At 46.3% G+C, this 15,757-nt stretch overlaps 1 protein-coding gene across 1 annotated transcript in view; it reads left to right on the forward strand.

Moving 5' to 3' along the window:
- The window catches only part of LOC112549829 (kyphoscoliosis peptidase-like), a 32,396-nt gene that overhangs the window by 9,853 nt on the left and 6,786 nt on the right, over window positions 1-15,757 (forward strand). Inside the window, exons 3-6 of the mRNA XM_025200703.1 lie at window positions 1,985-2,102; window positions 4,345-4,462; window positions 4,930-5,121; window positions 9,616-9,806. Of these exons, the coding sequence (XP_025056488.1) occupies window positions 1,985-2,102; window positions 4,345-4,462; window positions 4,930-5,121; window positions 9,616-9,806 (619 nt within the window). The remainder of the gene's footprint in view (window positions 1-1,984; window positions 2,103-4,344; window positions 4,463-4,929; window positions 5,122-9,615; window positions 9,807-15,757) is intronic.

Raw genomic sequence — 15,757 nt, forward strand, 5'->3', positions numbered from 1 at the left:
GCACCAGGACGGCAAAGGACTCCCCCCATGGCCATGCATGGGGCCAGCAAGTGCGTTCTGTCAGCAGGAATCCCCACTGGTCACGATCTCAGCCACAGTGCCACAGGTCCTTCATGGGATCAAGAACATCCCCCCTCCCTCTTCCCATATATCAGCTGAGCTGCTGGTTCCCTTCTTTTGACCAGACACCTACTGGGAATCTCTTAAATTTCATAGTTAAAGCCGAAACAGGTCTTAAGACACTTGGGAAGCAGTGGGTGCGTCTACATGTGCGCATTTACTGTGCAGTAACTGAAATTACTATGCAGGAAGGGCACGCATCTACATGTGCATGCCCATACTGTGCAGTAAATATGGTGACTGACATTGAGTTGAGCATAAATTTGATACCTGCACCATGCAGGCATCAAAGTTATGCCCAATTAGCTTCTGCACAGTAATGCACGTGCAGACACCTTACTGCACGGTAACACTGTGTGTGTGGACTGGCTTGGGATTAATTTTAATCCCAAATCAGTACACACACAGCGTTAATGCCTGCATGTGTAGATGCCAGGCTACTCCTGTTTACTGCGCAGTAAAGTTAAGCTGGTGTAAATGCACATGTAGACACAACCAGTCAGCCTGGGTAGGGATTACCCAAGGATTTAAGGGATCGGTCTGATGGAGGAAACCCAATCACTTAATCCAGGGTAGTCAAGTGGAGAGACCAAGCCCATTTACATTGCACTAAGAGCCTATGGACTAAAATCTCTGGTGTGCCCAGGATCTATAGATACAACCAGGGATAGAAACTACATAACAACCAGTGGTAGTGTCTGATCCTAGGGCCAGTTCTAAGACAGCCATGGCTTGAATTTAGTTTAAAGCACCCTTGGAGCTAAGGGGGGAATCCCTCCCTGGAAAGATATGACAGCGTCCTGAACTTTTTACCCCAATGGAAGAGGCCGATGGGCTTGAGCAAGTAAGAGAATCTGGCTCTATGATAAGCACCATAAAAATGACCCACAGACAGAAAAATAAATGAATTATGGATAGACATTTCTTTAAACAGTCATTATAGGGACAACTGTAGTGCCATTGACCTGAATCAGGTCATCAAATAGTTTCAGGCAAATGAAAAAACAAACCAAAAACATGCTTGGACTTGGATGCTAGTCACAAAACTAAAGAGGTGATGGCACTTCTGAGCTGTCACCCTGTAGCCCGATGTTCAGGACACTCAGTTGGAAGCCCAGGTACCACCACACTTTTTGCCCAATTTGGACCTGGGTTCTGGCCTACAGTCTCCAGCCCCAGGCTATATCTGCTCTATTTTTATTATAATACCTAAGCATTAATAGAGGAGGTGGCTAGATTTGAGATGTCCCACCCCTGAGGCAAATGTCCTGACACACAGCCTGAAGAGTGGCTCTCCCACTCTCTGACCCAGTAAATACGTTAGTAGCTCTACAAAGTGGAAAAAACTCAAGAGAAGTGCTTGACCCAGCCTAAAATACCCTCTCGCCAAGTGATTGCCCTTGGATGTAACCCCTCTCAGGACTGAACCAAGACGAGGGGACTTGAACCCATTTCAGTGTCAGGGTTAAGTACCTGGCTATAAAGAGAGAGGTGGGGGGAGGGAGGGAATACCATCCCAGCATCTTTTTCTGATTTGCGAGTCTAGTCCTTTGTTTTATAAGAAATGCTGAAAGCAAAAACATTTTATTCAACCAGAAAAACACTTCCTATTATCATTGTTGTTGTTACTGTTATTATTATTGCAGTATTTTTATTATAGTTATAGATATTATTATTGTTGTTGTTATCGTTTGAAATATATACTGAAAAATTTCAGGTTTGATTCAACCCAAAATGAATTTTCCATTAAATTTTTCGAGTAGGCCACCAAACTGGGAAAAATCAGTCATTCCACAGCCCTTAATGCATCATGGGTTTTGTGACACATGCTTGAGGTAACCACATAAAATCTGGTCTGCCCCAGATAAAGTCAAGGCAGGGTTTGTCATCGGTCCAGACCATCATTCGGCTCATTACGGAGGAGGCCCAGAGCAAACTGGAGATGGTGAGAGCGATCTGGATGTGGTTGTGTCACAACATTGGTAAGTACATTTTCCATTTCAGTTTGGCCTGTGCTTTGATTTGAGGTTCAACTGAGGAAGAAGGGGGAGATTTGGGGATTAAAACACTCATGGATGACATGAGAGACCTGGGCTTGGGTCCATGCTCAACAGCAGTCCTCGTGTATGATGTTTGCTTACTTAGCTGTCGAGAAGCAGAGGGAGGTTTATACTGAATAACTGACCGTGAAAGGGAGGGAGTGTACTGCAGATGTTAATCGGTTTCTCCATAAGCCAGTCCTCATTGTGAAAGGGGAAACGAGGCTGAACAATTCATGTCTGGATCGAGGAGAGGGATGAGCACCATGGTTTGGTCTTCCATGAGGACCCTCTTTGGAAAAAGTCATGTACACAATGGCTTTCTATTCGCTGACCCTGAAATGATGTCCTTGGCCTCCATAGGCCACACCACCCAAGGAAACAGGAACCTAAGAAGGATGAGGAGTAGCCAGGCCCATCCGAGTTGCACTAGTGGTTCAGATAAATGTCTGAATCCCGCTTTGCTGCAATAGGCAGCCTTCTTGGCTTTCTCTGTGCTGCAAACACCCGGCGGGGGGGTGTTTGTGGGTGTGTAAGAGAGGAGGGGATAGACAATACATAGTGTAGGACTGTGCTGCGGCAGCCTTTATACCTCCACTCGGAGAAGATTGCAATTCTAGCCATGGCAAGAGAGCGATAGGGCTACGTCCATGATGCTGTGGACAAGGTGGCAGGAGTAGAGGAAGTAAGTAGGGGAACCACAGCTATGCTTCTCGGCCCCCTCCCATCATAAGATTTGCTGGCTGCACAGAGAGGTCTGAGCTGCTCCCAGAAAAGAGAGAAGCCCATGTCTGCTCCTACAGGTTAGGAGTGGAGGGACTGGGGCTGAGAAACAATTCATCATCTGGTTTGCTCTGGGGCCAGAGCAGCTACAGAGAACCCCTTTCTCTGGGCCTGTTGTAGCTTCTGACTCTCTCTCTCACGCTTAATACAAGGAGTGGAGTCAAAAACCACTGGCAATGTAGAAAGCATTGAGAAGCTGGAGTAGTTCAGTGGGCTCCAACATTTGGGAACCAGTGGTCCGTATGGAGACTGGACCATCCACCCCCGTGCTACTGAAACACCTTCTCCAGCCTCCTCAGAGCCGGAGCCACTCTTCACACTGGTTCTTGCAGCTCCTAAGACCATCACTCACGACAATCAATACTTCCAATCTGGCCAAAATTAGGAACAGACACACATGGGTTTGGAAACATGTGGGTCGGGACATTCTTGGAATGACAGTCGCTTGCCATTATTTGCTTGAACTCGCATAAGGCCAAAACACCCCAATGCTCACTACCCCATGAGCCACAGGAGTGAGCAAGTAACTTGCGGCGAGCTCCATCCATCATACCTCGTTCTTCTTGCCAGCCTCAGTTTATCCTGAATCTATGAATCCTTTGGATTCCCTGTGGCGATGAGCTGCTGCTTGGGGTGTACTAGGCCAGTGGTGCTCAACTTGCAATCCCTGGGTTGGATTTGACCCATGGAGCTTGGTCATCCAGCTCACGGGGCTCTCCACAAGTGCAGAAATATTGGTGGCAGGGTAGAGTTAGCAGTGCTACTTGCCACGGTTGAGAGATGCAGGAATTAAGGCTGCCATTGCTCCCCTACTGCCAAATTTCTGGACCCATAAGAAACCCCATGGGCTGGATGATGCGACCCCGCAGCGTGGGTCACATGGGTGCATGGGGTTGGTGCAATGCATGGGGTCAGGCTGTGGCTGTATCTAGTGCGCCAGGTCCTTCCAAGGCTGGATCCAGCATCTGGGGTCACTCCCCAGACAGATGGTGCATGGAGCTAGGCTGGTGCAGTGGATCAGAGCAGTGGACTGACCTCATGTGCTGACCATGCACCGCACGTCTGGTCTGCAGAGCCAGAGCGATTGAGCACCACTGTACTAGTGCTAATTCTGTGCTAATGTACAAAAGATGTTATCCTAGGTGTTACTCCATGGTGATCATTATTAATTTAAGGGTTTGAATCCAGGGCAGTCTAATGCATTACCTTCCTAATGCATCAACACATAGTGAGTCCACGTGTGCAGTATAATGCATTTGTGGCAATCCGTTGCTGGAATAACCAAAGCAACAGCCACTTCCCCCCATGGAGGGACTCTTTCAAAGGGATCACCAGCTTCCTTTCATGAGAGGACTAGACAAGACCTCTGGCTAATGGTGCTGATTACATTTCCTCCCCATAGAGTATGATGTGGATGGCTTCCTGGGGCTGTCTCAGAAGATCCACATGCCTGAACAAGTCCTGAAAACCAGAAGAGGTGTCTGCTCCGGTTATGCCTATTTATGCCAGGAAATGTGCAGGTACAACCCCCTTGAACTACCTCATGCTGAATCTCTATGAATGACTCTCCCAGCTAGAAACAATGCAGCCCATGATTGTTTCCATGCAGGCTGTCCAAAAGGATATACGTAAGATGCATGCTCTCTCTCTGTCACTTTTGCAGCCTTTTCTTTGGCTCTTCCATGTATTTGTCACCCTTTTAATCCAAAATGAATCATTCGGTCTGAATGAATAACAATTTAAGGACAGTACTAACCTTTACAATCACCACAAACCTCTTAAACAAATAGTAATGCAGGAACAATGAGCTTAACAACAACCATCTGAGTGTAAATTCCCTTTGTTGGACTGCAAAATAGCCAGGAAAAGAGTTTAGGCAACCACGGTCTATCAATTCATTTGAGTGGCCAATGGTGTATGATGCTTGCATTTGACCGGTGGCCAACCTAACCTGTGGTTACATGTGATACCAACCGTATTCTTCCAGGGAAGTAGGTTTGAGCTGCGTTGGAGTGCCAGGTTATGGGAGAGGCACCGGATACCGACAAGGCCTGAGCTGCCTGCAGAAGAAATCCAGCCACATGTGGAACGCCGTGCAGCTGGAAGGGCAGTGGCACCTGCTGGACACCTGCTGGGGCGCGGGCATCGTGGATGTGGAGAAGAGACGGTTCATTCCCAGGTAAGACGCCCAGCTCAAGTCCTACGGGAACACACGAAGCGCTGACATGCTTGCACCAGCAGCTCTCAGCTACTGTGTGCAACCACCCCCACCTTACATCATGGAGGAAAAAAAAACATTCAAGACCGTCTTCCCCTCCAGCCATCAAGAAGTTATGACAGGTATCAGACCCTCCTCTACTAGGCCCCTTGGAAGTCCTTGAAAGCCAGTTAACACAAGAGGTGGATAGGTCTTCCTCCTCTTCCTCACTGCCTTGTATGACTTAGCCTTAAGGCGAAGAAGATGGCATGTTGCAAAAAAGCAGGAGCATTATTTTTATTTTTTTGGGGAGGGGGGAGGGGAGTTCAGACAACTAATAGGTGCAATAAAATCTGGCCCTATGAATCATCGAATCTTAGAAAACGAGGGTGGGAAGGGACCTCAGGAGGTCACATCTAGTGCAACCCCCTGCTCCAAGCAGGACCAGCCCCAACTACATCATCCCAGACAAGGCTTTGTCTACCTGGGTCTTAAACACCTCCAAGGATGGAGACTCCACCATCTCTCTGGGTAACCTGTTTCACTGCTTTACTATCCTTCTTGTGAGAAATTTTTTTCCTGATATCCAACCTCAACTTCCCTTCCTGCAACTTGAGGCCATTGCTCCTTGTTCTGTCATCTGTCACCACCGAGTCCCTAAAACATGACTTCATGCCCATGGAGGTTGTTAGGCTGTCCAGGTCGAGATCTTATGGCCCAGAGCAGGGGTCAGCAACACCCTTCCACTAAGAGCAGGCCAGGGATGCCGATTCGGTCCTAAGGCAAAGCAGAGGTGGCATTTTTTAGATAATCGACCCCTAAGTGGTGCATTCTTGCACAAAGCTTACTAAACGCGGCCTGCTTTACGTGCCAGATAAAATCACTTTGCAGGCCATAGGTTGCCAGCTCCAGTTTAGAGCACTGCAGAGGGACCTCTATGGATTAAATACCTTCTTGCACACCCATCACCTTGGCGCATGCTATTGTAGCCTGTGCCATCGGACCCATAGGAGCTATTCCTGCCTCATCCTGGCCATGCAGTTGCCTATCTGATGCATGTACCCCTCTTTCCTCTAACTATGCAAAGAGGACTATAGTAGAGTCCTTCAGTCTAGCAGCTTAAGTAAGGTGGAACGATCAGGACAGAAGATCCAGTCACTTGGGGAAGAGGAGGGCAGAACAATAACAGTTGCTCCAGCAGCAAGGCAGCAGCTGGAAGTCAGTGCTGCTTCCACGGGTTGCTGCTGCCCTGGGGGCCCAAATGCCCTGTTACGCCTCTGCTTCAGAGTTCAAGTCAGCGGCAATGTTTCCATCGACTTGCATTGGAGCTGGCTTAGCCCCTCGGTGTAGATCAAGAGGGGCAGCAGGACAACTGTATTGCCAATAGTGACTGCTATTTCCTCTTCCCAGTCTGCTTTGAGCTCCTCTAATACAGATGCTGAATGCATGGATTTCCTCTTGCTGAGGATCTAAATGCCAAGGGACTAAACTGAAAGCCCTTGCACTCGAAAGAAGCCTGCACATTGATTTCAATAAGATTGACTTCAACCCAGAAGTGGGAGTCTTAAAAAGTCCCTTTGCAAGCTGAGAGGCACCTGAGGAATGAAAATCTGAAGCGTTAAGATCAGAACAGAGAATGGCACCGTTGTGTTTTTTAATTGAAAATGCAAATTCAGAAGTCACCCGCGTTGTAAATAGAGGCTTTTAAGGAATAATCAAATGATACCTTTTCCCTGCCACTTGTTTTAATTAAAAATACGTGTCACTCCTCACACAATTAATCTCCATTGCCACAGCAACTTTATCATTATGCGGGGCTAGATATAATTACTTGCAAATTCTCAGCACATTCTGACTAAGTAAATAATGACTAGCAAAAATTATTTGTGTAATTTAATAATTCTCCATTAGCTATATTATGAAGTTGTCACTTTCTTTTTACTCTAATGCTGCATAATGAAGTCATTGTGGAATTACTAATGGGCAATTATTTTACTTGGAACTACTTAAAACGTTAGGGGCTTGGGGTTGTTTTTTGCGAGTGTGCGGGGGGAAAAGAGTAGGCTCATTGGGCACACCCAGACGAGCGTGCACACTGCATGTGCCACACATGCAGGTGTTCCCCGTGCTGCTAATTTGCAGTGTGGGGGATGGGGCTTTGATGCTGGGAGATCATGGGGTCAAAAAACCCCACACCTAAAAGTGGGGCGGCACACGTGGCAGCAGCGCGCACAACCTGAAACAAGAACCTGACCAGCCAGAGCCACGCTCCAGGCTCCCTGCTGCTGGATCGCTGTGGCTACAGCCCCCAGCACCCAGGTACGCCTCCTCTACCCCACCTGAGGCAACGTGCCACGTCCCACAACATGCGGGCACTGGTGTTCCCTGGGGACAAGTAGCAGCAGCACATCTTGTGGGGATGCATCCACTCGCGGGGCACTCAGAACAGGCAAAGGATTGCTGCTTTTTGTGGGTCTGGGTCACACCGGGTCCTTCGCACAACAAACAAAGGCCAAAGCAATCCCAGTGGCTAAAGACTAAAAAGTTCGACAAGTTCATACTAGAAATCAGGTGAACATTTTTAACCAAGAGGGTAGTTAAATCTTTGAAACAACTTTCAACCGTGACTGGATGCCGTACTAAACCACAGGGACAGAGTTGAGGCAGGAATCGCTAGGAAATATTCTGCTCCAGGTAACGCCGGAGGTCAAGCGAGGTGGCTCTGGTCTAAAGTGTCTGTGAACACCATTCTCTCTTCCAGGCATCTCAGTATGAAGGAAACAGAGAGGGCTCAAAAAGCATGAACCCTGACTGGTGAAGTACCTATTAAGGACTGATTTGTGAGGAAAGATCAAAGAAAATACATCCATCGTGGTTGAGAGATGGCAATTAGGAAGGAAACTCCAAGTCGCTCTTTCAAGACAAATATTGATTGAAGAATGATTAGCTTGGCAGCAGTACTTCAGAAAAGGACCTGGGGGTTACAGTGGACCAGAAGCTGAATATGAGCCAGCAGTGTGCCCTTGGTGCAAAACAAAAAGAAGGCAAGAGGCTACTGGGTTGTATTAACAGGAGTCACCTGAAGATCAAGGGAAGTGGTTCTTCCACTCTTTTGGCACTTGTGAGGCCTCATCAGGAGTACTGTGCCTAATTTTGGGCCCCACACTTGAAGAAAGATGTGGACAGATTAGATAGAGGCTAGTAGAAAGTAACAAAAGTTAAGGCCTGGAAACATGACTGATGAGGAAAAGCTGAAGGAATCAGGATTATTTCGTTTGTTGTGCCCTAGGAAGACGTCCCAGATCAGTTGGACAGGCTTCTTTCGAGTGCAAGGGCTTTCCGTTCAGTCCCTCGGTATTTAGATCCTCAGCAAGAGGAAATCCATGCATTCAGCATCTATATTAGAGGAGCTCAAAGCAGGCTAGGAAGGGGAAATAGCAGTCTCCATTAGCAATACAATTGCCCTGCTGCCCCTCTTGATCTACACCAAGGGGCTGAGCCAACTTCAATGATGGCTGGTTGAGTCTTTGGTAACTCTACCCTGTATGCTTCTGTGGGATTATGATTAGCTGACGTGCCTAAGAGAGAGATTTGACTGAAATGTCACATATTTGTTACCCTATCAACATGTCCATGAAGTTGTGGTCTAGCGGGTATGGAGAGAAAAAATAGGTTTGGCCTGATTGTGCACAAGTCAAATGATAATAGATGTCACTGTGCTACCTCTGAGGCCGTTCATTTATGCCACGCAGAAGCTCCCTTTCCCATCAGTGCTGAATTAGGGCTTCAGGCTCTCCTGTTGCGTGGTGACCTTGTTATACAAATAGACTTTTTGCTTATTGCTTTTAATTTTATGTGTTTTCTTGAGTTTTGCATTGCCTTAAGAAACTCCATTTTGTATTGTTCTGTAGTTTGACATAAGTGCTCGACCTTTTACTCTTTTGCATGCTATATGGGTGAGAGTGTGTTTGTGGAAAAAAAAAAACATCAGCTGGCGACTGGCTGAAGAATGCAGACAGATGAAAGACCAAAACAAGAAGAATCTGCCCCAGAACAGCGAGAGAACAACGGCAATCGACCTTCAAGGAAGAACACAGTGATAACCCAGCAAAAGCCCAGAGGACTGGGGGAAGTGGCAAGGCTATAAAAGATGGGGCAAGATGTATCAATTTTGGGTCTCGTTCTGCATGTCATCCTGAAGCATTGGTTCATCTGATGAGATGGACTGGCAGGAGCCCGGCTCCTACTCATGATCAATTTGGCTGCTCCACTAAGTTGATCCAAGCACCAATAAGACTGGTAACGTATACCAGCGCAGAACAGAAATCGGGGTATGAATGTGGTGTGTGTAGTAAGCGCTTAATCAATAAACGCGGCACTTTGCCTTATCCCCCTCATAAGGTCTCGCTCGTGAGTTAAGCAATTGGCAATCTGTGTAGCAACCTCACTTTTGGTATCCTTTTCCCACTCTGGCAGACACGATGACTTCTTCTTTCTCACTGACCCAAAATACTTCATTGAAACCCATTGGCCCGAAGACCCAGCGTGGCAGCTGGTTGAACAACACGTCTCGCTGGAAGACTTTGAACAGAGAGTCTTTAAAACATCCGAATTTTTCAAGCTTCAGCTCTCCCTTCTCTCTCCAGACGTCTCTCTTCTCAAAACAGGTAAACACAAAGCGAGGGCACAGCTCCTCCATCCTCATGGTAAGACGACATCTTTTTGTACCTAATGGGTCCCAATTCCCGAGAGCCTCCTTGTTCAAAAGTACGGCGTTATCTGGCATTCCCATTCAAGTGCATGTTTAGATCCAATGGAAGTCAACAGGACGTAACAATGCACGTATTTCCCTGAATCACGGCCATTGCACGATAGAATAGGAGAACCGGGAGTCAGAATTCATGAATCACAGTAAATTCAGATAAGTCACTGAAAGCCTCCTGTGCCAAAGTTGCCCTGTCTGTAGAACAGGAACAAGATGTCTCTACCTTGCAGGGGGAAAGGAGTTTTCATTCATTAATGTTTGTCAACAGCTCTAAGACCCCCGAAACTCCTTCTTGCAGCGTTCCCAAAGCGCTTGGCTCTAGTCAGCAGCCTCACGAGACGGCGGGACGTGACTTCTCTTTCTTCTCACACTGTTTATACAGTGAGACGAGAATACAAAGCATGATCTGAAAAAAATCCCTGTCCTTTCTTGAGAAAGAGGGAGATTTTGTCTCAGCGGTGTTTGATGTGGGCTTTTTGGGTCAAATACAGCATGACCTTTTCCCATCTGAGAATCTTTCTTGAATCCTTTGTGTTCCTTTGCGACCAAATGTCCCAACATAGAGGTTTTTATTCTTTTTTCCTGCCATTTATTTCATCTTGTAGAAAAAAAGCAAGCTTGGAGCAAGGGGGCTTGACATGCTTGCTATGAAGAATTAATAGACCGCAAACAAAGCACAGCATGAAGCTTTGGAATGAGCAGAATTACTTACCCAAAAATCAAAGGCACACCATATTTCAGCAGATCTGGGCTTTCCTGATATTGATGGCCATGTGCCTTGAAAACAAAGGATATGCACTCAATTGAGGTATAATGGCTTGTTGATCAATACCTCCTTTCAGTCAAGGATTACAAGTTGCAGCAAGGGAAGTTTAGCTTGGATATTAGGAAAAAACTCTCTCACTAAGAGGGTGGTGAAGCACTGAAAGGGGTTTCCTAGAGAAGTGGTGCAGTCTCCATCCTTGGAGGTTTTTAAGGCCCAGGTAGACAAAGCCTTGGCTGGGATGATCTAGTTGGGGCTGGTCCTGCTTGGAGCAGGGGGGTGGACTAGATGTGACCTCCTGAGCTCCCTCCAACCCTCATTTTCTATGATTACACTGTCTTGTAGCATCTTCTGAGGGAGGTACAGGTTACTACCTCCCCGAGTGGTGTGACCAAGGTCACACAGCAAGACCACAGCCCCAGTGGGAATAGTTGCATAGCTGGTAGGGGCCAGAAGGGACCTTACAGACCATCACCCAGAACTGCCCTTCACGGGGCTGTCTTTGCTGCCGCCTGGCCACTGCAACATCCAGAGCAAAGCAGGGAAAAGTGTTGCCTGGCTGGTGACTGGAGATGGTGCCCACCCACCTCTCCTCTTTGCATTGCTCGGTGAAGGCACTGGAGGCTCTGCTGTGGTCTCCTGCAGGAGTTCATTTCATTTGCACTCGAGTGTGATGAGCACACACATGCACACACTCGCATCCAACAGCACTGAGAGCAGCCAACATCTTCACTGACACGAACCAAGTTTGGGATCCACGTGCAATAGCATCTGGCAGCGTTGGGCAGCCTTCATACGGATGAATACAATACTCTTCTGCTTGGCCCTTTTTTTTTTTTGCAATGCAGCTAAAGCAAGGATTTTTTTGACACTGGATGTTGCTTTCAGTGGTGGCTATTTCAGGATATTTGAAAGGCATCAGATTTGCCTTTTTTTGCCCCAGACTGCTCTGGATTCTCCAAGTGCGGTGAATTTTTATTTTGGCCGTATCCACTTCCAGGCCCGTGCGGCATGCTGCTTGCCTCCGATCATCGAGGTGGCTCTGCCTCGAGTCGAGATCAGCGTCCAAGAGAACTGCATCACGGATGAACAAAAGGACAGTGATTTGGTAAGACGTGGGAAAGGCGTCTGCCGGGAAACCAAATGAATGATCCGTTCGACTGAATACATAATCCGCAACGAGAGCAAACAGACAGGGAGCCAGGACATCGCTTTGCTGTGCATCCAGGGTCACCGGGAACTAATTAGTGCTTGAGTCACCAATCAAACAGCACAGCTGCAATTCTCCTGGGACTTTCCAGTTGCCTTGGCTACGAGTTTTGGAATCGCAGAGTACCAGAGGATTACCAAAAGCCAGCAGCAGACAGCAGAGATCAACGCTTCTGAGAAACCAACAAAAAAAATCACAACTCAAGGCAGCATTTTGTCCTAAGGCCTCCTGAGGAGCGGCTTCGCTCAGCGGACCTGTTCCTTATTGATCTTGTGCTTTAAAAACCCACTTAGCACAAGGGCACCGAAGGGTTCAATCCCAGTCAGCAGCATCCTACTATGGATCTTCGATGGCAGTGATAGGAGGGTAAGACCCCACTATAATTGTTCGTTTTAGTGTTATCCTTTCTTAGGGACCAGGACTCTCGGGACACTCTTTGCGAACTGCTCCACGAGGCCTGGTTTCATAGCATGCAACTACTGCTAACAAGAGTTGTATTCGTTTCAAAGCACCACGCTTCAATACTTCCAGTACCGGCAGACGCCTTTCCACTTTTTCAGCTGTCTAGGCACTGGTGGGAGTTCATCGACACCAAGTGGACTGTGATCATAGGAAGAGGGGTTTGTATAGAGAAACCTTCTCAAGCCCAGAGCAGAAGGGTTGGACTCGATGATCTTTCGAGGTCCCTTCCAGCCCTTCATTTCTATGAGTCTGATTTTCTCCCTACTCATCCTTAGTGGAGTATAAGATCTAAAAGTATCACTTCCATTTTAATTTTTTTTGATAGGCCCTCTGGCTTGAGGCTGGGCCACTCTCCTTTTCTTTGTCCACATTGCTCATTGATTGCATTTCTCACCAGCCAGGACATGAAGGCCCCGATACATGCCCTTTTCATTGACTATTTGCTTTTTCAGCTGCTTCAATTCGTCACAGGTTTGTTAAAGCCTAGCATTTTGAGTACTTTTGCAAGTTTTTGATAAATGATCATGAAAGCATGACTGTCTGGACATGTTACACAGCTCCACAAGCCTTTCAGGTGTGGTATTTATATCAGGTGGCCCCCAGACATTTCCTGTCCCCCGGTAGAAGAGAACTGCGAGTGGACCCTACGTGTCGTATGAGTTATCGGCTCCCCTGGGAAGCATGTGGGAAGACAGGGAGGGATATCTACCTTTCCCATGTCAATCTTTTTCAGCTTTCAAATACTGGACTGTCCAATTGAAATGGAAATTGTGATTTCAATTGATATTTTCATTTTGATTTTTGTTCGCAAAGTTTTTCCTTGGAAGAGAAGTCAACCTTTTTTTTCCCTAGAAGAATCCATTTTTCCCCCCTTTCTTTCTTTTGACCAATGCTATTGATTTGACCACTAAAATTATTCTCAAAAGCTAGCCCAATCTCATGAGTGCTTAAAAAGCTAAATTGTGAACCTTCTCAGCCCTTATAAAGATCTCTATTTGTGTGTATGAAGAGTCTGGGTGTGAATGTACACCTACAACAATGGAGCTTAATATCTGGAAAAAGTGCTGACAATCTAGTATAACTTTAGGGCAAATTATATGCGTGAGGTCTGTATTACAAGATCTGCCTATTTTTCCCTAATATTGTTCAGATTTAAATTTGTGCAACTCCCATTAGCTTAAAAGCCCATGGATAAGACTTCCACATACAACGCTTTCTTGATTGCTTCCTTTTCTGGCACTCAATTGAGATTTCTCAAAGGAACCTGATTTTCAGATAATATCGAGCGTCATCCTTGGGGAAAAAAACGGGGAAAAAAAACCTGAGCCTTTTTAATTGCTTATCACATCTGGGTCAATGAGGACTACAGCAGAAAGAAAACAGCAAAATTTCATCCAATCGGTTTACCAGAACCTTTTCCATCATTGTCTCCAGTAAACCAGTCATCAGTGGCATATGCCTTAGATACAATAGCAGAAGGGGAAGGAAGCTTTTTAAAATATTTTGGAAAAGTAAAAATGTGTCTACATGTTACTGCAGTGTTTTGCTAAGCAATTAGCCCAACGCACATCAACCATCTGTAGGAAACTATTAAATGCCTTGATGTGGAAACTGCATTGGAACACATCCACGGGTTTCACCTAATTTCTTCTAAAGAAAGGAATCTTTAGCTCACTGGTGGAATAAATTCAACGCCCCACAAATGTTTGTTTGAAACATATCCGCTAATTATCTTTGAGGGCTTTCTTCCCAAAGCCGAGCTCGTTACTGTGTTCCATATCTCGCCATCTTTGGCTAGGTTGGGTACAATGTTCTTTTCTTTTCTTTCTTTCCAAAGATCCTCATATGATGCAGCCAAACAGGGCAGCAGCTTCGGAAACGAACGTTGGCTGAATTTAATAGCGAGCAAACCTGCAGTTAATAAATTCTGTCATCAGTGATGTCTCTACTGAAGAGCTGCCAGGAGACTATTGTTTGCACTTACTACATGAGCCAAGTCACAACTTGGGCAGTCAAGGCAATAATAAAACCCTACCACTCCATTCTTTGCAAATGTTCTTCTCAGCCTACCGCAGACATGGTGACAAATAATGAAAATCAGGATCCATACGGAAAATTTCCTCTTAGTAATTAAAAGCTTCCTTTTGTGTCAGTGTGCAAGACTTAACTGCTCTAGCACACAGGCAGGGAAGGTTCTTTGGGTAGATGTGATATCTTTTATGAGACCAACTACGTAGCTGGAAAAAAGTTCTTTGCAAGCTTTCGGGCACAAACACCCTTCTTCAGGCACTGGGAAACTCTGCTGTTGTTCTGAGTTTTCCAAGAGCTAAAAGTGTGACAAGAAGTCTGTGAAAATGTCAGCAGGTGGAAGTTTGGAAGATACCGGGTAGAGATAGGAGGGGAGTGTGTGGTGGGGGGGGGGGGGAGAAATGTGTGAAGGAATGCAAAGGGTAAGCTTCAGGTAGGTACCTGGGGAATCAGATGTCAGGCAGGTTGTAATGTGTCATAAATCCAATGTCTATATTGAGTCCATGATTTTTTGTATCCAGTGGATTGATGAAGTGAAGTTCGTAGGATCATCTATGAAAGGTGTTTTGTAAGTTCCCTTTGAGAATTAGAACTGGGAGGTCAGAGGGAGTGATGGTCTTGGCAGAAGTGGGCATCCACAGGTAATTGGACATTTTTGTCTTTGATGGATGTTTGTGCCTGAAAGCTTGCAAAGAACTTGTTTTCCAACTACTTAGTTGGTCTAATAAAAGATATCCCATCAACCCAAAGAACCTTGTCTGCCTATGTCCTTAGACCAACACAGCTACTACCAACACCCCTACCCTAGCACACTACATTTGTATTGTGACCATGCCCGGAGCCCCAACAATATCATTGTTAAATTTCCCTCTCTGTTACGGTGTCCTCTCTACTGCTCCAAGTCAGCTGTATTTCAAATGGGGGTTGATTGAACCCTGTACTCCTAGAACCCCATTCAGCAAAGCACTTCAGCATACACTTCACTTTGGGGACTTTTGAAGTCAGTGGGACTAAAGCACATATAAGTACCTTATGTAATTGAGGTCATGGTCTGTCGAGTGCTTTGGTGTCCCTTAGAAGAAAAGGGGATTGTGGGCCTGATTCTCTGTGGCCTCTTGTGTTTCTCTTTTTCTACATGGATAGAGTAGATGCAAAATGCCTTTGAACCAGAGCGTCAGAGTTTGCAATTCAGTTGCACAAATGCAGATAAGTAAGCATGCTTGTTACTTGGTGGAAGCACTCGGAGGCGTTATGCCTGAAAAATGTACCGAGGACCAAAGCAGAGATGCAGAACTATTAATGAGCCCTGATGAAGCCTCTTGAACATCTCTCTCTAGGCATCAGAGACATCCAGGCCCCATTTTCTCATGCTCTCTAAACCAAGGGGGAA

This window comes from Alligator sinensis, unplaced genomic scaffold, assembly GCF_000455745.1.
Source record: "Alligator sinensis unplaced genomic scaffold, ASM45574v1 scaffold12_1, whole genome shotgun sequence".
In the NCBI taxonomy this organism is placed as follows: domain Eukaryota; kingdom Metazoa; phylum Chordata; order Crocodylia; family Alligatoridae; genus Alligator; species Alligator sinensis.